Genomic DNA, 22,504 nt, shown 5'->3' on the forward strand with positions numbered 1-22,504 from the left:
TGGGCCTTCTTTGGCCAGCATAGGGTTGTAATTTGGACACTGGTCACTGTCACGTGCTGCTGAAGAAACTAGTATGAGGAGCTCTCTGGTGTGACCCTAGAGATTCTCACACTGCTAATTGAAATGGTCTGCTGGAAAATCCCCACCAGACAGAGAATTCAAGAACTGTGGGGAGTGGGTGCACCCTTGTGTGTATGAACATTCATGACCTGCCGTGTCAAGAGCACAATGCCTCAGAACCATGGGTGGGAATGCCAAGACATTCCCCTGGTCCAAGTGTTGACCAAGGGATGACCTGTAGGCAAAGACAGTATGTGCAAAAAGTACCCATGGCAGCCCCTTATCCTGGATGGCCGCGTGCTCATACCTCGTGCGATGGGTGATTCTGAAAATATCTGTATGTTTTAAGAGAATGAAACTTTTGAGGACCTCACAGCCGGAGTTACTAATACACCTGAAGAACGCCATCCAAGGGGCTGGAGAGATGGCTCAATGGTTAAGAGCATTGCCTGCCCTTCCAAAGGTCCTGAGTTCAATTCCCAGCAACCACATGGTGGCTGACAACCATCTGTAATGAGGTCTGGTGGCCTTCAGGCATACACACAGAAAGAATATTGTATACATAATAAGTAAATTAAAAAAACGCCATCTGACTGTGTATTCAGTGAGTTTGTTAAGCCTGCTTTCAAGAGAACACTGGAACGACCTTACTTGCCTTGGATTTCCCCTGTAATCAGCTTTTACATGGAAACTAGTGCTGAGCTGCAATCTTAAAATATGCAGCTTCTGCCAAGCGGTAATGGCACACGCTTTTAATCCCAGCACTCGGGAGGCAGAGGCAGGTGGATCTCTGTGAGTTCGAGGCCAGCCTGGTCTACAAGAGCTAGTTTCCAGGACAGGCTCCAAAGCTACAGAGAAACCCTGTCTCAAAAAACCAAAAAAAAAAAAAAAAAAAAAAAAAAAAAGGCACTTCCATGTCCCTGACCCAAAAGTAATGAGTGTGTGTTTGCAGCTTATGATAATCATTTGTTGGAAATAGGCTAACATCAGTCTTATAAAATGAATATCTACTATAAATGCTGAGTGCAGCATTTGGGCATTGTTTGCTAGTGTTTGTTATCTGAGTTAGTGGGGGTCAGTAGAGTCAATGACTTAATCCCTTGTAAAAATGGCTAAAGATTTCTGTAAAGTACCTCATTCCTTTCCCATCTGATGCTTTCTATGCTGTTCAGTTAAGAAAGAGATCAAAGGACAGACACAGACGGGGACAGACAGATTAAAAAGACAGCTTTAGGCAGGCATAGATACAGATTCATACAACAGACAAGCAGGAATGATGGCAGACATGGAGAAAGCAAAGCAGAGGATTCCAATCTGGGTTCACTCTTGGTTAAATGACACCAGGAGGAAAAAAGGGCTTTGATTTCTGACCTTAGTGCAACACCAATCAATGCATTACTGGTGACTCTGTGTTTATTATCAATATGTTCAAACTGACGAAATCCCCCTCCTCCACAGAGACACCCTACTGAGATGAGCTTGCTCTAGTCCTCCCTCGTTCATGCCCTGAACATCCAGGTTGCTGGTTCATCTCCATCTGAGCACAGGGCACCGGATCCCAGATTTATGTTACCCGTGTCTGTCTTTCTACATCAACTGTTGTTCCCAGTCAGGTGTCTGGTCCCCAGCCTCAACAAAGAGCAGACCTCATGTCTTTCATATCTGTTTCCGAAGGTCCCCAGCCATTAAGACTGAGCAAGAAGTGTTCATTTAGTTTCTGTTCCTTGCATTTCTTGACAGAAGTGGTGGCTAATCCCAGCACTAATCAGCAGAAGGTAGGAGGATCAAAAGCTTGAGGCCAGCCTGGACTATGTGGTGAGACTTCATCTCAGACAAAACAAAAATCACATTTATCTAAAGATGGAAGCTCTGGGCAGTAATTTGACTGTTGGCTCTTTGCAGTGCCTGGCTCCTCTCTCTTCTATCCTGAGTTCTCGCAAGTTCAGCGGGTTGGAGTCATGTTGGCATGTGCGCTGTGAGACAGCAGCCACGTGTCCCTAGGAAGGTTCTCCCTCCGCTTGGAAGGGGTCTGCGGGCCAGACAGATGGCTTAGCAGGTAAAGGTGCTTGCCAACAAGCTTTACTCTGGAAACCCAAATGTTGGAGGGAGAGAACCCTCCAGTTGTCTTCTGGTCTCCACATGCACACCGTGGCTTGCATGTGCTCATACGTACATACACAACTGCACACAAAATAAGCATGTAATTAGCATAATTTATTAACTCAAATTTGTAAGCCTTTGGGAGGTATGTGAAATAGTTCAGCTACTAATATTTTATTCATTGTTACATTAAAATGCACATTAAAAGCACATATTATATTAGTATGTGTTAATAACCAGTGTTTTCTTCTGCCCACATTTCATAAAATAATTTCATTCAAACTCTACATAAAATCTCTGGCCAGTGGCTTGCCCCCATGGTTTTTGAGAGAATATCACCATTGTGTTGCTTGAAGTAAGTCCAGGCTGTGGGAATCTGTGTCCCTTCTCAGCTAGAAACATTATCCTGAGCTCCGGTAGAATGAGCAATTAGGACAGCTGACCTTCCCTTTACCCAGTAGGTGGGGTCTCTCTACATTCAATGTACTGCTTTTAAAAGTACTTGGAGCTGGAGAGAGATGACTCGGTGGGTGAGAGCTCACACTGCTTGCTCTTCCAGAGGATCCAAGTTCAGTTCCCAGCACCCATGCTGGGTAGCTTATAATCTCCTGTAACTCCAGCTTGTAGAAGATCTGATACCGCTGGCTTCCATGGGCACCTTCATCCATGTACACAGTCCCACACAGATATGTTCTCAGAAACACAATTAAAAGTAATAAAAATAGCTGGGTGGTGGGGGTGCATGCCTTTAATCCCAGCATTCAGGAGGCAGAGGCAGGCAGATTTCCAGGTTTGAGGCCAGCCAGTAGTTCTACAGAGCAAGTTCCAGGAGAGCCAGAGCTGTACACAGAAAAACCTTGCCAAAAAAAAAAAAAAAAAAAAAAAGCTGGGTGGTGGTGGTACACGCCTTTAATCCCAGCACTTGGGAGGCAGAGACGGTTATCTGAGTTCAAGACCAACCCAGTCTATAAGAGCTAGTTCCAGGACAGGCCCAAAGATATAGAGAAACCCTATCTTGAAAAACAAAACAACAACAAAAAGAATAAATCTTAAAGAAACATGTGGACTGGAGAGATGGCTTAGTGGTAAAGAGGACATGAATTCAATTCCTGGCCCTCATATAACAGCTCACAACACCTGTAACTCCAGCACCAGGATGGTGCCATCTTCTGGCCCCCACAGGTACTGCAAGTAAATGGTACACATCTGTGTATCTATGTATGTGTGTATGTATCTATCTACCTACCTATCTATCTATCTATCTATCTATCTATCTATCTATCTATCTATCTATCTATCTATCTATCTATCTATCTATCTATGCTTTAAAAGCCAACCTTTCAAGGGCCTTCCTGGACATCACAAACCAGCAGTGGTTGAAGCAGTTTTAGAGGGATGTGTCATTCCAAACAGAACAAGTAACTGAAAGGCCTTGTGAGGGAAGAAATGATGAATGCTGGATTTTTTTTCTGAAGAGTAATTTGGACATTACAATTTGCAAGTCTGGAGAAGAGGTTTGTAGCTTAGTGGTAAAATTCTCGCCTAGCACACGAGACCTTGAGTTTCATCTCCAATATTGAAAACAAACAAAATACCACAAAATGGTTGACACAGATGCTCTATCAGGAGTTTCCCCATTGTATTTGGAAATAAACTCCAATTTTAACTGCTGCATTAGGAAGCGAAAATATGAGATTTAGAGTTATTCAAACTCTGAGTTCCCAGGCTCCTGACGGACAGGACTTTTAAATAATTGTGCCTTCCTATTTGTCTGAATTGGAATAAACAATGTCTCCATCTTTGGCTTGAGAAGTTCATTGCTCTTTTTTCTGCCTCATATTTGAAGAGCTTATGTGGTCAACTCCTGAGGTGTGTATGACAGATCCTTTTTTTTCTTAAATATATTTATTTATTATGTATACAATATTCTGCCTACAGGGGACATTTCCCATTCAAACCACCAATAACTTTTCTTGTTAATGAGACCAAAATAGCAGTTTATGGAGGGAGGGGCTTGCTTTGGAATACAGCTCAAAAGGATATAGTCTATGAAGGTCAGGAAGGTAAGGTGGTAGTGTGATGTCACTGGTTACATGGTACCCACATGAGGAAGCAGAGAAAGGTGAGTGCTGGTACCCTCTTCATCCATGCTTCTGAAAAAAATCCCAATAAATTCACTGGCTCCCCGGTCTGTTACCCATGGCTATCTGGGGTGAACAGACATTTCTCCACAGCATTTTCATCCCAGTCAAAGTCACACAGGAGTGCTTAACCAGTTATGTTATCGGAAGGAGTGCAGAAAAAGGGAAAAGAAACAAAATGGGGCTGGTGACATGGCACTTGCTGCACAAGACAGATGACCTGAACTGAATCCCAAAATCCAATCTTAAAAGCCAGCTGAAGTGGCTCATGTCTGTAATTCTAGCACTCCTACAGTGAGATGGAAAGTGGAGACAGAATCAGACGGAAACTCACTGCTGTGCTGTGGTAGGAGAAAATGGACTTCTGAAAAGTTGTCCTCTGTCCCCATGCAAGTGCTGTGGCACCACACACACACACACACACACACACACACACACACACAATCTTAAGAACAAAGGGCCCATCCCACAGGCATGAAGCTTTTCTCTGGATGTGATAGTTAACCTTCCTTGCTAACTTGTTTAAATTTATAATCACCATGTAAATCTCTGGGTGTCTATTTCCGGTTTTATATATATATACACACACACACATGCATACACATACATGTATGAATGCTGTTTGCCTACACACCAGAAGAGGGCATCAGATCCCACTGAGTCATGTGGTTTGGCCGGGAACTGAACTCAGGACCACTGAACCATCTCTCCAGCTATTCTAGTTCCATAAAGTTTTAACTGAAAGGGAGAAGCCTCACCTGAATGTGGATAGCATCATCTTTGAGCTGGGGTTCCAGACTGAATAAAGTGGGCAGTAACTGGACCACAAAGCAAGGCTGGGTTTGGAACTATTTACAGTTCTTGGATAAAGTGTCTAATTGTTTCTGCATCGATAAACTAGAGATAGGATAGTACCTGGGGATGCTAGAAAGATTAGATGGGATGAATCAGTTTACTCCAATCTAAATTAAATGCTCAGTGAATGTTGGCTAGAATAATCAGCCAAATGCAAACACTGGATCATTTTAATTATCACTGTTAGATAAAATTACCTATTCTACTTTGAATAAAAGTATCTTTATTGTCAGACTGGTTCTACCAATCACCCCATCGATCTCTATCCAGCCTCAGGCCACCTTACTCTGTTCAACCACCCTCAACTCGCATTCATCCCCATCTGAGGGCCTGTGGATTTGCTTTCTTCTGCCTGAATGCTCTAGTGGCTTGATTCCCTCCTGAACTTTATCTCCCCCACAGGTGGCTTTCTCTGAATACCGTTTCAAGTAGCATTAATATTCTTTCCCCATTGGATACTTATCACCCCTAAACAGTTGTTTCTCTCCTGCCAACCATGTTCCAAAAGATGGTTGAGTGTTCAGCTGACCTGAACAGCTCTGCTCCTGAGTCTCTGTCATTAGTACTTTCCCAAGAGTCTTACACTTGAGTGTCTGTCCACAAGGTCTTCAAGGTCCCCTCCTGGAGCCAGGCAGAGAGCTCTGAGAACACTCAGTGAGTGGGTAGATTGATGGCTTTCTGTCCTCTTTTCCAGACGTGGGAGTGTGGAATGGCCCCTCCATGTGACTCTTAAGTTCAGTTTCCGCTATTGTGTTCTTATCTAGACCAGGACTTGTCAGGTTGTCTGACAGTGAGCTTTGTGCATCTGTCCTGCCCTACCTCGACCCTGAAAGCTATAGCTGGTCCACAACACCCACCCCAAGGATTTGGAGCTATGTGAAAGGACTGTCTTCCCACCCCAGGGGCCTGCTTTCTTCTTGAATGGGTCTTAAAAAATGTCTCTCACACACACATATTCAAGTAACCACTGCATCGTGAAGTTTGAATGCAACTAAGTTGCAAGCTCTGAAACATTAGAATTAAGGGGTATAACAAATGAGAAGAACCCAGGTCACTATCCAAACATTTATTCATTACTAGTTTTTCTAGTGGGTGGGGCAATACACAGATCATTTCAGTTAGTGTGTTAGCCCTAACTCAGTTACCATGCAATCAATCTTCAGATTCAAAGACAATCTTTTATCCAGGACATTTTGGATCCTAAACCTAATTTTGAATTTCCCTTAAATCCTTAATTCCCAAAATTCACTAATATTGAAGGCTCATAAAAATCCCACTCAGCAGTGATGAGACCTACACTAACTATCCTGTCCCTTTGGAGCTCGCTTTCACCACAGGGTGGATGGGTAGTAGACCACAGGCTAGGCCGAGCTGTGGGATGAACCTCAGTCCTACAATTATCCTTGGCTCGACTTCAACTTTTCCCAGTTTCTTATATTCCACTGAGGGTTGATGACAAATCCACCAGAGCAGACCAGGGTTCTTCTGGGAGGGAGCAAAGAGCCTATCTGTCCCCACTCATTCCACTGCAGGCTTTAGGAGCTGGTGACACCTGAGAAGATATTGGCAGGGGATGCAGGGGACACAGTGGGATTTGACCCATTCAAGCTACTTCGTGGTCCACTGTTCTGGGTTCCCTGTGGACCTTTCAGTGACATCTCAATAAAAACTCTTCTCTTGTCCTGGCAGAGGAAGAAGGCAAGTCGAGTGAAATTTAAACCAATACCTGAAGGTTAAGAGGTAAGGAAAGCACTGTTCCAGGTAAAGGAACTACATATTGCAAGGGCTAGACAAAATGGAAAGTAATAGGAGCCAATTTTATGATTTAAATTTTTAAATCATAAATTTAAAGCCTAGCGTTTGCTGAGTTCTAAACCACATGGCAGCTTTGTTTTTCAGTTTCTTGCTCTGGTTGTTTTGTTGTGAAGAGTAAATGGAGATTAAGGACTCAGCAGAGAGGATGGTGTGATGAGGAAGCTCATTCCTAAGGAGCTTAGAAAGCAGTCAGAGTTGACAAAGTCTCTTAACAGTAAAGGCAGCTCCAGATCAAGTTGACAGCTTGCATTATATGACTGACAGAAATAGTCAGTCTGAAACAGGGTGAAAAACTGAATACTGAAAAATATGATACTTACTAATGCTGCTTACAGGGTGAATCACTACTAAATAGCACTGGTGTTAAGACTATGAAGTTAAAATTTTCCCAAGTTCTTAAACTGAGGTAAGTCCTTACCTCAAAACAAAATGAACAATTTTCCATAACTCTGGAGGTACTATTTGAAGTCATGTACAACTACATCAAGTATCACAATGTTTATTGATAGATACAAGTATATAAAATCAGGGCATGAACATGACTTGATAAATTAAGTAGACTTAATTTCAATACTATAATAAGAGGGACCAATTCAAATTCTCACCATTTGCTTCACACCCACAAAAACCACTTCAAGGGCATTAAAGATCTCTCAAAACTGATCAGTTTTGTGCAAGTAAACCATGTTTCTTTTAAAAAGACTTGTGCACTTGCCCAGGCTCAAGGATATTAAAATCTAGCACATAAAGCCCATTACTAGAGGTAGAAATACAGGCAATATACTATTACGGCAACAACCATCAATTACAGTTAATTTTTCTGTAACAACCAAATGGATAATCAAATATTGCAACAACTCAAGTATTACTGAGCAAAGTGCATCTCTACAGTATTCAGTGTTGCTATTCAGTTTTCTAACTTAAAAACAGCCTATGGTAACTGGCAGCAAAGAAGATCTTTGCAATAGACTGCCTCTGCTTGAGAACTTAGGATGTAATTATTGCATGCTGCTAATATTCTATCTAAACATTAAGGATAATCCTAAAGTATTTGATGGTAGACTATGATTAAGACATCACACTACAAAAACCTTATGCAGAAGGAAACCTTACTGACGTGCTTCTGCTTTAAATATTGTGAAAAACGTTACAGCGGAATGAATTTTCGCAGTGGTTAGGTCAAATGCAGTTACATCATAGTATGCTTTGCACAATTTAAGGCTTTGGCTGGTTCTTTAGTCAGCTTCTTCCTCTGATTCTTCTTCTTCAGCAGTTTCTAGCCAGGTTAGCCACTGATTTACCTGTAAATTAAATTTATAATAAAAAACTTACTATATTATATAAACATTAGTTTAGGGTGCTGGAGAGAAAGATGGCCCAGTGGTTAAGAGGCATTAACTGCTCTTCCAGGGGACCTGGGTTTAATAGCCAGCACCCACACAGCAACTCAGAACTGTCTATAGCTCCAATTCCAGGAAATCTGACACCTTTATAGACATACATACAAAATAAATCCTTAAAAAAATTTAAGTTTTGTTCAGGATATACAATCAAGAAGTCCACCCAGAGAGTAAGTTGATTCTGGAGTCTGGTCTTCACAAGCTTTACCTATTGAGCCATTTCCAGCCTTCCTTTCTTTAAAACATTTGTGCATGTATGGATGACTGCCTGGTATATGACTGTGTACCATGTATGCATGCACAGGGCCCAATAGCCAAAAAGGACTGAACCTTTAGGAACTGGAGATAAGACGGTTTTGAGCACTCTAAATTGCTGAGCTGCCTCTCTAGTTGCCCACCAGAGAACAGGCTTATCCCAGACTCTCTAACTCCAAAGTGCTGTGCTTTAAGGCACAAACACCACCTAATCTTCAGCTAGTCAAAGACAGCAAAACTCTTCCAGACCAAATTTATCAGTGTCTAGATAAAGAAACAAGGCATACCAAGCTGCATTCTGGAATTACTGTCAGACTCTCAAAAACAGGAGTAAGGGATAAATGCTTAAAAACAATCCTTACAAAGTAGTCTATAAACCTTAGATTAGAAGCTGTAAACCAGGGCTTCCTCAAAGCTGAGTGAGGCCTTAGCTAGAACTATACTATTATAGTAGAACTATCTGAATTGCGTTAAGACCTTTTTAGCTAGCACCAGGCTGAGATCCTACTTTTAAATTCTTCAAAAAGCTAATTTTAGCCGGGCGGTGGTGGTGCACGCCTTTAATCCCAGCACTCGGGAGGCAGAGGCAGGCGGATCTCTGAGTTCGAGACCAGCCTGGTCTACAAGAGCTAGCTCCAGGACAGGCTCTAAAGCTGCAGAGAAACCCTGTCTCGAAAAAACAAAACAAAAAACAAAAAAGCTAATTTTATCTAGAGTTCTTTCATGTCAAGTTCTATTTCCAGAACTCTAATTCTCCTGGATAACAATATCAAAGCATGCTTTTTTTCACTTTTAGTTTTAAACCCAAATGTCTTTATTCTGTTAACCATGTAAGCAGCTTTGCCACCAAAACTGTTAGCTATCTCTAACACCTTTACACAGCACTATGGTTTTAAGCATGATTTCATCCTGTATCTTCATCTCATTTGCTAACTGCCTATTTAACCACATCTGGTAATAGTGCAGACTAACAAACTTTTGGATGCATTGAAGTTAAGAAGAGGTCCATTTAAAAGACTACCAAAAACAACCAAGCCAAGTCAATAACAAAAAAATCTTAACAAAGCGCTTACCTGGAACAAAGCCTTGCCTTTTCCTGGAAACTCTTGAGTTATGTCTTCCTTCCAAGCCAAGAAAGCTTCCTCCTCAATAATTTCCATGTCATAGAAATGAACAAAAAATCGAAGTAACATGCCTTAAAACAAAACGAAACAAAAACAACCAAAGCATGTAATTAATTCCATTATTCCAGTGTGCTATTTCAGACTGCCCCTCATTCTCTACGGACACCAGTCACCTCACCTTTTGGGAAGCTGCTGTTGTAACAGTGCACCTGCAGAGCATACAGGGCACTGACCTGTAGATCCACATGATCATGAAGGAATTTCTGCATCACTGGCTTGAAAGAGAGTAGCAGTTGTTTCTCCTGCTCTAACTGTTCTTTGGAAGGAGCAGAGGAAGAATCTGTTTCATCACTAGGTGGGCTTACTTCACTAGAAATGTACTGTAAGAAGCTGAACAGCAGAGATCATGTTAGAAATTGTCTCGTTCAACACCAGCTCTGCCCTGTAGACTTTCTACCAAGTGAAAACCATTCCTCTTACCTGGTCATTAAGATGTTCACAAATCCTTTATCTACATGAAGTTTGGGAGATATGTTATCTTTAATCCATTTATATATAGTTTGAGGGGATGGATCCAGCTTAATTTGCTTCAATAGTTCCTTCTCCAATTTAAGAAGCGGGAATAAGAAACTCAATCCCTTTCCTTCCAGAATCTCCAACATTCGATCTTTATTCTGATCAATTTCTGCAAAGAAAGACATTTCTCATTTTACCAGGTTGATCTATCTAGTAGACCATTTTACATTTTCCTAGTACACAAAATCACTTATTGTTAACTAAGTCAGTCAGCTCTTACCTGGCAGCATTTTCTGCATATTGACCTTGCTTTGTTGAAAAAGTTCAGTTAGCCATTCTCGATCTTGTAATTTAGCTAATTGTTGAAGACAAAGTAAGAAGAGAGGGAAGTGGGTGCCACTCTCCAGTGGTTGAGCTAGTTCTGAAATGCTCACCAACTCTGAAATTATAGCACGAGCTGCAAACTGTGCCAAATAAGATTTCACCAAGGGGATGTCAACCTCCAGTTTGGGGCACTGCTCCAATACGTTCAGGAAAGCCTTGGGAAGAACATTCAAAACAGTTATTAGCTTCCAACCACAACTGGAAAGAGCTATCACACAATCAGTACAATGTTCTACCTGCATGAAGTTGTCACTTGTGGCTATTCCTTCCTGTTTGAGTAAACTGATCAAAGAGCTCGCTTTTTCTTTATCTTCATCACTTCTATCTAGTGACAAGATGATCACTTTGCTTAACATCTCAGGAAGAAAGTGTTTCGGGGCTCTCATTTCTCTCATGCCATTGACGGCCTCATTTGCATTTCCACTATTCAGATATTCAGTCACAACGGCTTCCTGAGAAGAACACAATCCAATTCCCATCAGTGTTCCTTATCAAATGTTTAAGCAAAAGAGATGACTTAGGGGGCTATCTAAAACTTACAGTCTGTTTAAGTAGTTCTTCCTTTGATGGTGGTGGCTTTTTGCTAGTCTTGGCAGGCTTTTCCTGGATAAGTGGTGGATTAGTTTTGAGGCCAAGTTGTGGTGTCTAAAGGCAAGCAGCACAACACATATTTAATCAAAATATAAGAAACCAAAAAGAACAGTACCACCCGAAACAGAGGGAAGAAAACAGAGTTCTCACTCATCTTCAGAGGACAGATACTTTGGGGCCATTACCTGTCCCAGAGGTGGTGTTTGAGTGCGTGGTGGCTGTGCACTGGGAGGAATCATAGTTATCTGGGGCTGAAGCTTTGGCACCTGATTTTTATTCATTAGGAACGACTGAGCAGGCCTCAAACTAATCTAAAATCAAAAACAAATCAACACATAACCAAGTTAACAGAGCTAATAGACATTAAATGTCAAATGTATAGAATCCTATACAAACCTAATAATTATGGCAGAGACATTAATTCTCTAAAAACAAAAAGTTACTTCATATCACGTGATTAAATTTAACTTCTGGGAAAAGTAATCTGATTTAATGGATAAGATACTGGAGAAAGAGAAAGATACTGTTTACAAACCTTAGTTTGTAACATAATTCACCCAATATCAGCAATATAGACACTCTTTATTCTACTTACAGAGAAATCCACCAACATCTTAACCATTTCTCACACTAACTAGCAAAAACTTGCCCTCATATCTCATAATCTTCGCTCATAGGACGCTGGACATCCAAAGAGAGAAAAAGAAGCAGAGGAAAAGTGGGAGGGAACTAGAAGAGTTAGACAAAGAGTAGAGAAGAGAGAAAAAGGAAAAGAATCCAGCTTCAAGTCCTCTTTCGCGTCTTTTTATAATCATCGGGCAAGAGATTCCTGCACTGACAATCTACTGCATAGAAATAATGTAGGCGAATGTACCTCATCTGCATTAAGCTGTCCTTTTTTAGAAAACCGAGGTGGCATATCCTTCGACTGTCCTTGCAGCTGGGATAAGAGTCCCTGACTCTGGTTATGGTAGAGCTGGCTTAGCCCCTATTTCAGAAAGGGAGAGAAAGTCTAGATAAAAATTATGGTAATCGAGTACCAAGGGAATGAGCCAAGCCATTGCTTTGCCCAGAAAAGATGAAACAGGGAAGAATATCTAACCTATCTGTTGAATAAAGTGATGTGATTTACTAATTTTAAGGATACATATTTTACTCCATTTGAAATTGTCAGGTGGTAATTTGGATAAGCAAAAAAAAAAAAAAGCATTAAAGGCAAAACTCAGCCATTTAAAAAAAACAATAAAGGACATAATGTACTGAACCTAAGATGAGCCCTAAACACGACAAGCACTCTCAATGTTTTACCTGGCTTTTCATAAATTTGCCCCCCATCTCTCCAAACTGCGATTGCGTGGGAGGCATGATGTGTCCCCCATGGCCATTGAAGAGCTGATTTGAACGATGTCGTCCCATCGTGGGTGAAAATCTATCCTGGATAACTCCTGGACCAGTACCAATTCCACTACCTTAAAATACAGACAATTCTTAGAACTTCACTAAAGCATTAACTTTTAGTTTAACCAAAACACTGCTTTGTTTAAAATTACCCGGCATTTGTCCAAACATATCAGCGAGTCCCCCAAGTGGGTCCCTATCCATTTTCATCCTTGGCGGCATGAACGGTCCCTCCAGGAAGAAGTCATTCCTCCCTTGAGCCATAGGAGCAGGAATAAACACTCCTAGATCCTTTGAGAAGAAAAGTGGGTAAGTACTGCTGCCCGTAGACCCTGGATTGCTTATTTACAGTTCTAGAACCTCTCTCCAAAAATGGCCTGAAGGACACTAATTCTAGATTTTAAGAGTTAAGGAAAGGACTACACTACTATGGAAAAGAAAAAGAAATTGAAAATCTCTTACTTTGACTGCATCTTGACGGATTTGATTGATCGTCTTTGGTCCATTGTCAAGAAAAGCCTTGCGAGGAACCCAATGGTGTTCTCGCAACTCTACGGTATCCTGTAATTTTAAAAAATCTAAATTTAAATTTACTATTCCAAAGGAAAAACCCTCAAATTTATTGGACATTGTTGAAAAAAAAATCTTACCTGCAGTAGGAAACGAATCCTTGCTGGCAATTCCTTACTTAACATTAAGGAACACATTCTGGCAAAGTACTGATCCATTAAGGACTGATAAAAAGATAAAACAAAAAACACAATTAGAACTAAGATAAATGTATACTATCTAAGGCACTTTGAATTATCGTGCCATAGGGTAAAGGCAGACTAACTAGAGCAAACCCCAACTCACAAGACACACACCTTTACACTGTTCTCAGTAAAAGCATACCTTGGCTCGTTCATGGTCTAATCGAGGTCCCACTGTCCTCATTATCTGACAGAGGCACTCCAAATCCTCTCCCATATCTTTGAGTTGGACTCTCTTTTTCTTTTCCAAAAGCTACCAAAAGAACATGTTTAAAATTTTAGTTATCTGGTTTATGTAGTATTTCCTTCCTTAGGTTTGGACTGACCCCTAATTCCTAGAGCACGTAAGACAATGCTTTCCTACCTGTCTGTGTTGAAGAAATCAATCCCTCTATGAATTTCAACAAAGGCAAAGCAATCCAATCTACCTCTAAAAATGAAATTCTGAGTTTCTTTGGTTACCAAACTATGTCAAGTAGCCAGCCACCTTTTCAGGTATGCAGCAATTGACTAACTTTCCCCAAATAAGGACATTCTTATTTATTGACTACCTCACCCTGAGCTACTCCATACTTACTGTTTTGATGCACTTATGAAGGATAGATTCGTGAATAAGATCAAGCTTGCCAAGTTCTCCAATAAATTTGATGTTCCCCAACATCTTGATCTTAGCAATAGCTCTTTGTTCCTCCTCCTCAGGGAGGAGGGGATTTTCACGCTTATCATAGACTGGAGGGGAGGCAAACAGAATAAAGAACACTTAGAACCATTCTTGCAAGCGTTCTGACCATTACACTTAGGCCACAGAAGGCATAAATGTAATAAAAACCACCCGGTACTAGTTAACAGCAAATTTAAATGCTTACCATCAACATTTCTGGTTCGGTTTTCAAATTCATCTTGCAATTTGGAAATCAAGAGGCGTCTGAATGTCTATTTGCAAACAAAAGGCATTATAAACTTTGCTAATAAAAAAAAATTCCAAACTAATTTTAAAACAAAGCCAACAAAAACTGTCACTCACTGTGCTTTGCTTCTGTCCTGGTTGACCCTCTGCTGCTGGGCCATCAAAGTTTGGTGCATCTTCTGCCAATCGCAGACATAGCTGAGCATACAGCGAGCTATACTTTGGCTCTTCTAGGGCTTTGTCCACAATCTACAGAAACCATTAAAAAGCAAGCCTTGATGAATAAGAGGCTGAATGAAGGAGCCCTCTTTTAAAATAGCCTTAACCCCCACAACAAGCTAGTCTCAATTCACTTGGACAACACCTCAAAAAAAAAAATAAAAATTAGTATCTGTGGTACAATCTTATATCATGTTGCATACACCTCCCCGGCTAGAAAACTATAAATCAAAGACACCATTGAAGATGCAACTCTGTGGTTGATAGTCATGCAAAACAAGATGCCAGAATCCTATGAATCATCATAAACCCCCAAAACCACTTTCATAAAGGAAAGAACTCAGCAGCTGTTTCCAGACAACTTGATAAACCAAGGCAAATGAGGATTCAAGGTTCACTTCTTGAATCCTAATGTCAAAGTAGTTCTGTTTTTATTATCATTATTCAAACACACATATCTGTATCTAGGACCTATCTCATGATTTAATGCAGTAATAAATGTAAGAAACTTGTCTAAATTTTCTGCCCCCCCCCCCACTAACATTTAAACTTACCAGCAGTATGACCCCTTTAAGGATGAGTTTAGACTCTACACCCACATTGAGGAGCTCAAGGCATAGCTTGTCAAACTTTTCAGGAGTAAGCTTATTTAGTATGCTGCAGGAAAAACACATTTCAAGTATGGGTTAACAATTATTTTCTAAGCTGAAAAATAGCTTTTAAATTTTGACTTTCCCTTTACTAACTTCCTAAACAGGGAAAAATGTTCCTTTCTTTCCTATTCATTCTTTGATAATACCATACAGTATATTTTTATTATAGTCTTTCCTGACCTCCAGCTCCGCTCTTCCCCCATTTCACGTTCTTTCTCTAAGAAAAAAAAAATCACTAAAACCATAAATTTGTGTTGTTATTTGTTCTTGAGCCTTATCTTGGAGTGTGGCCGATATATCGCTCCATGGGAAAAAATAAAATATTTCCCGTCTCCCAGTAGTTTCTTGTCTAAGCTTGAGCTTATGTAAACCTTGTGCATGGTATTACAGAAGTGTTCATTTTTCATCTAATCAAAGAGATGTTGAAGTAAACTTCTCACAGACACAGACTATGACATCTGAATCATTATCTGGGCTTTTCTGCGGTTTCACAAGATACCTTTCTCAAAACTCAGAGCACAAGGTTCTCATTATCTGAAACTGACCACAGGCTAAGACGGTATCACTCCCATCACTGATGTTACACACCAGATCAACATGGAAAAGTTAGCATAAGCTCATGGGTAATAAACAACCCATGTAGCCAGATTATCTATGGGCAATGGACTCCTCGTCAAGATTTTTATAATATTGCCGGCAAAAGAATCACTAAAATGTTGAATCATGTCCGTGAATTGTGCAGCATACATACTAGAACAGCACAGCTACTCTACTCCCACCCCCCCCCCCCGAACGGTTCGACACTCACCCTCTTACTTTCCTGAAGATTGCATCATGTCGTTCTTTTTCATTTGCGGAGTTGTTTGCTGCGGAGTTGTCATCTCGTCTAGTGCTTCGTGCAGGAATCCATTTCTGAGCGTTTTGCCCTGGGGTTTTCCCCAGGAACTCGCTAGTTTAACAAATCAACAAAGTAGCTTACAATTAAGAAAACCTAAAACAGTATTCACTCGTTTAACAAATGTCCCACCACTTTGCTAAGTAAAAATAAAATGAAACAAACCTTAAGGCTTTATATTCTTCCCATACAACAAAGCAATCCTGGAAATCTTTCTTAAACAGCACCAGAATCTTATGGAAGACTAAAATGACTGGGAGGCCCATTCCCAATTTCTGCTCTAGTACCTTAGAATTTCTGGCAATATAGTCCCAGGTCATGTCAAAAAAACCCTGCCGATCCAGGAACCCAACCTTGAGACTTAACACCAACATGCTTAACAAGCATGTTCCACACAGACCACATCAAAAATAATCATTTGAGTCAGCAAATATGAACCAAGAGGATGAAAACAGCTCGAAATTATGAATTCACACCAGGATTACAGGTGATTTCCCAAGGGTTATCCTGTTAGGCGTGGAGAAGTCTTTAATAAAAAAATCCAGTCACTGTCTTTATCTTACCAGTTACCATACCTGTTGCCAGCAGTCTTGGGATAGTGCTGAGGTGCACCCCTACTTCCTCCTCCGCCCGAAGAAGCACTATTCAAAAGAAATGTTTACTTTACCAATTATGTCTCACTCAAAAGGGAACCTATTTATATTTAGAAATTGCATCACAACCAAGACTGAACTTTGGCCTAAAAAAAATGAACCACAGAGGCTAGAGATGGCTCAGAGGTTTGAGAGCTGGCTGTTCTTCCCTAGGACAAAGGCTAACACCAACACCCACAGGGTGTCTTTAACTCCAGTCCCAGGGGGTCTGATGCCTCCGTAGAGGCGCAGACACACTTGCAGCCCCCCAGTATACCCTATAATCTAGAGACACAGCACACAAGTGCGATTTAGTGCGGTTTCTTTCTCAGAAGGCCTCCCCCTATGTATCCACCGCCCTACCCAACACCATACCTGAAACGAGAAGCACCCCCTTCTGCGATCGCACTCTCCACTTTGGCGGCTTGACAACGAAGAATCTTCAAAAGAATAATATTAATGGATGGGGTGGGGAGGGGAGGGGATGGTACAAACGAAAAGCCTGGAACGAGAGAGAACGCCAAAATTAGGTCCTGCCAACAAACACATGTATAAACCCTTGCTCTAATCTATTTCGGCTCTCACTGCAGCTGATTAACTTTCACTGCACTGCAGCCCTTAGAAGACTAAAATAGAATAAAGTCAAAACCACAAATACACAGTAAAATCTTGTTTAGCTACGTGGATCCCCTTAGCGGTCAAGGATGCCGGGAACAGCCTTTGTGTGTGGTGTGTGTGTGGTGGTGGGGGGGTAAGAACATCTGGACACTGCCTAGAACGCAGCCATATTCCGGGGCCTTTAAAATGTAACAGAAACGCTTTAAACACCGGCGGTGGCCCGAGGTCTGCCGCACTGCCGTGCGCGGCCCGGGCAGTGACAGGCCGGCCAAGGTCTCACTCCCCGCTGCCGGGACGGCTCTGTCCTCCGCCCGTCCTTTCACCCCTTCCCACAGGGCGCGTGTGGGAAGCCGCCGGAAGAGCGGGGCCACAACATGGCAGCGGCAACCTCCGCCCCACTCCGCGCGAACAAAAGAGCAGCGGGTTCCTCCCCCAAGGCCAGTGTGGCCGGGCTTCCGACGGGGGACGGCCCGGGCCGGGCGGGAGGCGCCCCCTCCGGGCCGCCCTTTGTTCTCCCGCAGGAAGGCGGCCTCCCGCCCGCCCGCCCGCCGCCTCCGCTCGGAGTCCCCCGGTGACAGCGCCGCGCCTCGCCCTCCCCGAGCGCGGCGGCCGGCCACAGGGCCCACACACCTCCTCCCCACCGGGAGGCCGGGCTCCGGACTCGTCCGCCTCGCTGGTCCCGCGCCAACGGCCGGGCCCCGCCGCGGGCCGCGTCCCTCCCGCCGAGGCGCGAGGCCCGCCACGCTCGCACGCCGTCCTCGCGCCGCGCCCGCCACTCAGCCCGGACTGCAGACTGCGTCTCCCGGGCCGGCCCGGGAAGGGAAGCAGAGGCCAGGGATTTCTAGGTGGCCCAGAGGCAGAGGAGAGCAGCCCCGCCCGGCGCCGCCTGCGGCCGCCATTTTGTAGCACTCGACAAGAAGCGGCCAGGGGCGGCGGCCATCTTAGAGGGCTCCGCTCGGCGGCGGCTCCACTCACCTTCACCGAGAACTCAGCAGCTGCGACCGCAGCTGCCTCCTCTGGATCCGGTCGTCGGGGACGGGGAAGGGAGGGGGAAGGGGAACGGAAAACAAAAAAGGGGGAGGGAAGGGGGAGGAAGGAGTCGAGGATGGCCTGAAACGCTCAGCTCAGAGGAGTCGCCGCTGCAGCCGCCACCTGGTACCCGCCGCCGCCTCCATAGAGCTCCGGCTCGCTGCTGGCGCCGAGGCGTGTCTGAAGCCCAACTTATCACTCCGGGGCGGCCGCCCGACCGGAGCCTCCCCGAGTGGCTCCTCCGCTGTCCAATCAGCAGCCGGGCTTCCGTCCGCCACCAATCCGCGCAGGGCGGCGGGGAGGAGCCACCGGCCAAGCTAGGTTGCGGCGCAGCTCCGCCGCAGTGCGCAAAGCCATATTCGCGAAGGCTCTGGGGCCAAGCCGGTGGCGTAAGGGCGGCGGGCCGGCGCGCTGCGGGGCTTTTGCGTAGCGCCGGGAGCCCCGGGAGTGTGCGTCGCGGGGCCGCCGCGTCTCCCCGGGCCGGCGCTTTGTTCTGGAGGCCGAGCCTCATGCTTGCCTTGAAGAACCGCTTCCTTTCCTCTCTCCTTGACCCGCTCGGGCCTTGTGCCCCGAGAGCTCCGCGTGGCCTCGTGGCCTGGCCTACGGCGGGCCTGCGGGCTGAGGAGAGGGACGTGTGCCCGCCCGAAAGGCGCGTTCTGTTTGTTGGTCCTCCATCTGCAGAGGAACGAGGAAAGGGTCGCCTTTGTACCCTGGGCCGGAGGCAGCTTCTCCTCAGTGTTCGCCCTGCTGGCCCCGAGCTAGACTCAGTAGCTAGGCCTGCTAGAGAAGTGTTTGTAGAGAGCGGGCATTTGGAGGATGTGAAATTGAAGTCTCGTTTTTATTTTTTTCTTCATATTTCAAAAATGTTAAAGATGGGCTGCGGATTACCTCTCCTTGGTCGGCCCGGGAAGGAAAGCAGAGGCCAGGGAATTCTAGGTGTGCAGTGTTTTCGATCTTACTTAGGGTTATTAAGGAAAACGAGGCATTACAAAGGTGACAGGCTATAGGATGGGTTATGGTTATGTTCCACGGTTTGTGAACAGCCTTGGCTGTCCTGGAATTCGTTGTCTAGACTAGGCTGACCTCGAACTCACAGAGTTGCTTCTGCCTCCAGAGTGCTGGGATTAAAGGCGTGCTACCACACAGTCACCGTTGTCGATATTTTAGCATTACAAAAATGAAGGTATGTAAACAACAGAAAGCTCTATCTTTGTGTTTGAGCAAGCAGTTTTGGTACAAGGGTTGACCAAAAGTAAAAGCACGTGTGTTTTTAAATCACGCCTTGGAATACCCAAGAACTGGATTTTCAAAGACCCAAACCTAATTTGACATATCTTGGTGTTTTAAGACCTAGTCCTGCCCTGTGGTGGTGGCAGGCAGATCTCTGTGAGTTCGAGGTCAACTTGGTCTACTGAGTTCCAGGACGGTAGGGCTACACAAAGAAAGAAAAAAGACCTAGGCCTTAAATAGAATTCTCAAGAGAATTGTACTCTCCTTAACATTTAAGTCTGATAATAGGATAGTTTGGCTTTGCCAGTTTTTAATGCAATTCTAGCGTCCTGAGGTCTTTGCCACAAAATTAATGCTATTAAATAAAATTCCCTTAAACTGAAAACTGTAAAAAGCATTTTTTCAGTTTTGGAGTTAGTTACGTATAAAAAAAGAAAAACCTTTTTGGGAAAGGGTCCACTTTTAAAATACAAGAAATTTAAATGTGTGATATTTTAGTTTTATACAAGTGATTTATATGCCTCCTGATATACTGAAGACATCTGTGTTGTAGGAACACAGTGATATTTTTTTAAAAAAATGCCATACTCACTATACTAGTGTGGATCTCAAAGAATAGCCACTTTATTCTAAAATATAGGTGTCCTAAAAATAAGAAATTTGACTGCAATTAATTTTTTTTAAAGGGGCTAGCAAGATGGTACTACTGGTAAAGGCGTACCAGTGATGACTGAGTTCAGTCTCCGGAACCCACATGATGGAAAGAGAACAGGCTGACCTTTTACCTCCACATGTATGTTGAGGCACCATGCACAAACAATATTTTTTTACAAAGTCTTGTTTTGCTAGTTGCAAAACTCTGCTGTAAGTTTTGCAGATACACAGGCTTGTGAGGTGCTGAGCTGGCAGGGAGTAAATAAAAACAAAGGAAAAAACAAATGTAGACTTAAAACAAATCTTTCTCCACGGGGCAGTGGTGGTGCACGCCTTTAACCCTAGCACTTAAGGCAGAGGCAGGCAGATCTCTGAGCTGGAGCCTAGCCTGGTCTACTGAGTGAGTTCCAAGACTGTCAAGGCTACACAGAGAAACCCTGTCTTGAAAAACAAAAACAAACAAAATCTATTTTTCAATCATAGAAATAAGCATTCACAAATTTGAAGCTAGCATGTTTTGGGTGTATAAAATTTCAGATACTTGGATTTTAAATGTAACCAAACAGCTTGACATGTCTATTTTATTCATTTCTAATACATCTAGAAATCTGCTAAGAGTCTTTAGTTGTTAATACATTTTTACATTTTCTGTTTGTTTGTTTTCTAGGCAGGATTTCACTGTGTAGCCTTGGCTGTTCTAGAACTTGCTCTGAAGACCATGGTAGCTTTGAACTCATAAAAGTTCTGCCTCTGCCTCAAGAGTGCTGGGGTTAAAGGTGTACCCCACCACTGCCTGGCTTTTCAGATGGTTTTAAACTAATCATGTCAAGTATTATTTCTGCTTTTCTTAGCCTCTCACCATGTAACTCAGGATGGCCCCATACTTTGTTATCTTCCTCCCTCAGCCTCCTAAATGCTTTTATTGTTTGTGCCTGGGATCCCTGCACCACCCACCTCAATGGTTATTATCCCAGCACACACTATTCTTGGTGTGTTACTATCATTTCTGCCTAAGGACTCCCTAATTATGTATCTAAAGTTCAGAGCTCTTCCTTCCAAATTTCCAATGTCTTATGGATCAGAGAAGCAAATTTTTAGCCTCATTTGGTTTGAACCACATAATATTGTTTTAAGCACCTTGACACTGAAATATCAAGAGATTATATACAAAGAAAAGATTTTCATTTTTTTTTATCTTAAAATATAACCCTGAAATTCCCATACGGCGAGTGTGGCTGAGTAGATGTTTTCTCTTGGGATAGGAATGTAATCTAGCAGTAGAGCACTTGCCTGCCCTTCCTGAGGTCTTAGTTTGATTCTTAGTCATGGACAGAGAGGGGCGTGGAAAAAAAAAAAACTTCTTGGTAGTTAATCTGACTTGATACACTCATTTCATGGTGTTCTCTAGCCTTTATAGTCAGTTTGCTGTTTTGAATTGTTCAACAGATTCAGTACATTAGTACTTGATCTTGCAAGTAATAGGTTCTCTTCTGTTTTGAACCTGTAAATGGAATAATGACACTTATAGACTTGTAATGATTAAATGAGATTGTATAGGCAAGGGACATAGCATCGTCACTGACATAATGTTACATACTAAGTTTTTATTTGACTCTGAATTTTCCCTTTGAGGAATGTTTTGAGCATTTGTTCTCTGGCACGTGGCACTTTGTGAAGGCTGTGGAGCCATTTGGAGGTTGAACATGACTAGTGAAGTAGGGCACTAGAGGCCTTTGGAGATCACACTCACTCCTGCTGCTGGTCTGTCTTCTCTGCTCCCTGATCTGGTAGCTTCAGCTCATACTCCATTACCGTAGACAAAGTCTGTGTATGCCGGCTACTGTGCCCTCCTTGCTTTGATGGACTGAAATCTCTGAAATTATGAGTTAAAATGTTTATTCTCTTCAGTTCTTACTGTTATTTTTGTCACAGCCATAAGAAAATTCACACAAGGACCATAAACCTATTGGTGGCTGCTTTTAGCTTGAAAGTGTCGTATCACTCACTGATCCTTGCATTTGAACACTTGGTCCCAGCTATTGATTCTAGACCAGATAATTCTGAGTATTTGGTTTTGGGATCCAGGCATCAATAGTATTTAAAGTGCTCATTTTATTTCCAGTGTGTGGTCAAGTTTTAACAACTACTACCACAGGGAAGAGGATTATAGAAAATTATATTTGCAGGCCCTAGGAAAGGAAACCGCTGTCTAGAAAATGGAAATTGTCTTTTCCCAAGCAGGGTAACAGACATTCAAACCCAGGCATCTTAGCTTT

At 43.0% G+C, this 22,504-nt stretch overlaps 1 protein-coding gene and 1 non-coding gene across 2 annotated transcripts; both read right to left on the reverse strand.

Moving 5' to 3' along the window:
- Nucleotides 1-7,454: 7,454 nt before the first annotated feature.
- Nucleotides 7,455-22,037, reverse strand: Eif4g2 (eukaryotic translation initiation factor 4 gamma 2). The gene is made up of 24 exons (XM_042056035.1): nt 21,979-22,037; nt 21,638-21,729; nt 18,291-18,302; nt 17,073-17,199; nt 16,641-16,706; nt 15,979-16,119; nt 15,072-15,174; nt 14,416-14,547; nt 14,258-14,324; nt 13,969-14,120; nt 13,534-13,644; nt 13,290-13,373; nt 13,102-13,200; nt 12,792-12,930; nt 12,550-12,710; nt 12,116-12,229; nt 11,427-11,552; nt 11,191-11,295; nt 10,887-11,102; nt 10,547-10,805; nt 10,231-10,435; nt 9,929-10,140; nt 9,700-9,821; nt 7,455-8,272 (listed from the first exon to the last, which is right to left on the reverse strand). The coding sequence occupies exons 1-24, from the start codon at nt 22,035-22,037 to the stop codon at nt 8,207-8,209; spliced, it is 2,970 nt and encodes a 989-aa protein (XP_041911969.1). The 3' UTR covers nt 7,455-8,206.
- On the reverse strand, nt 11,887-12,063 carry LOC119806129. The gene has a single exon (XR_005284159.1). It is a non-coding gene; the product is annotated as a small nucleolar RNA SNORD97 (small nucleolar RNA).
- Nucleotides 22,038-22,504: the final 467 nt, after the last annotated feature.

The sequence above is a fragment of the Arvicola amphibius genome, chromosome 1 (assembly GCF_903992535.2).
Source record: "Arvicola amphibius chromosome 1, mArvAmp1.2, whole genome shotgun sequence".
In the NCBI taxonomy this organism is placed as follows: Eukaryota; Metazoa; Chordata; class Mammalia; order Rodentia; family Cricetidae; genus Arvicola; species Arvicola amphibius.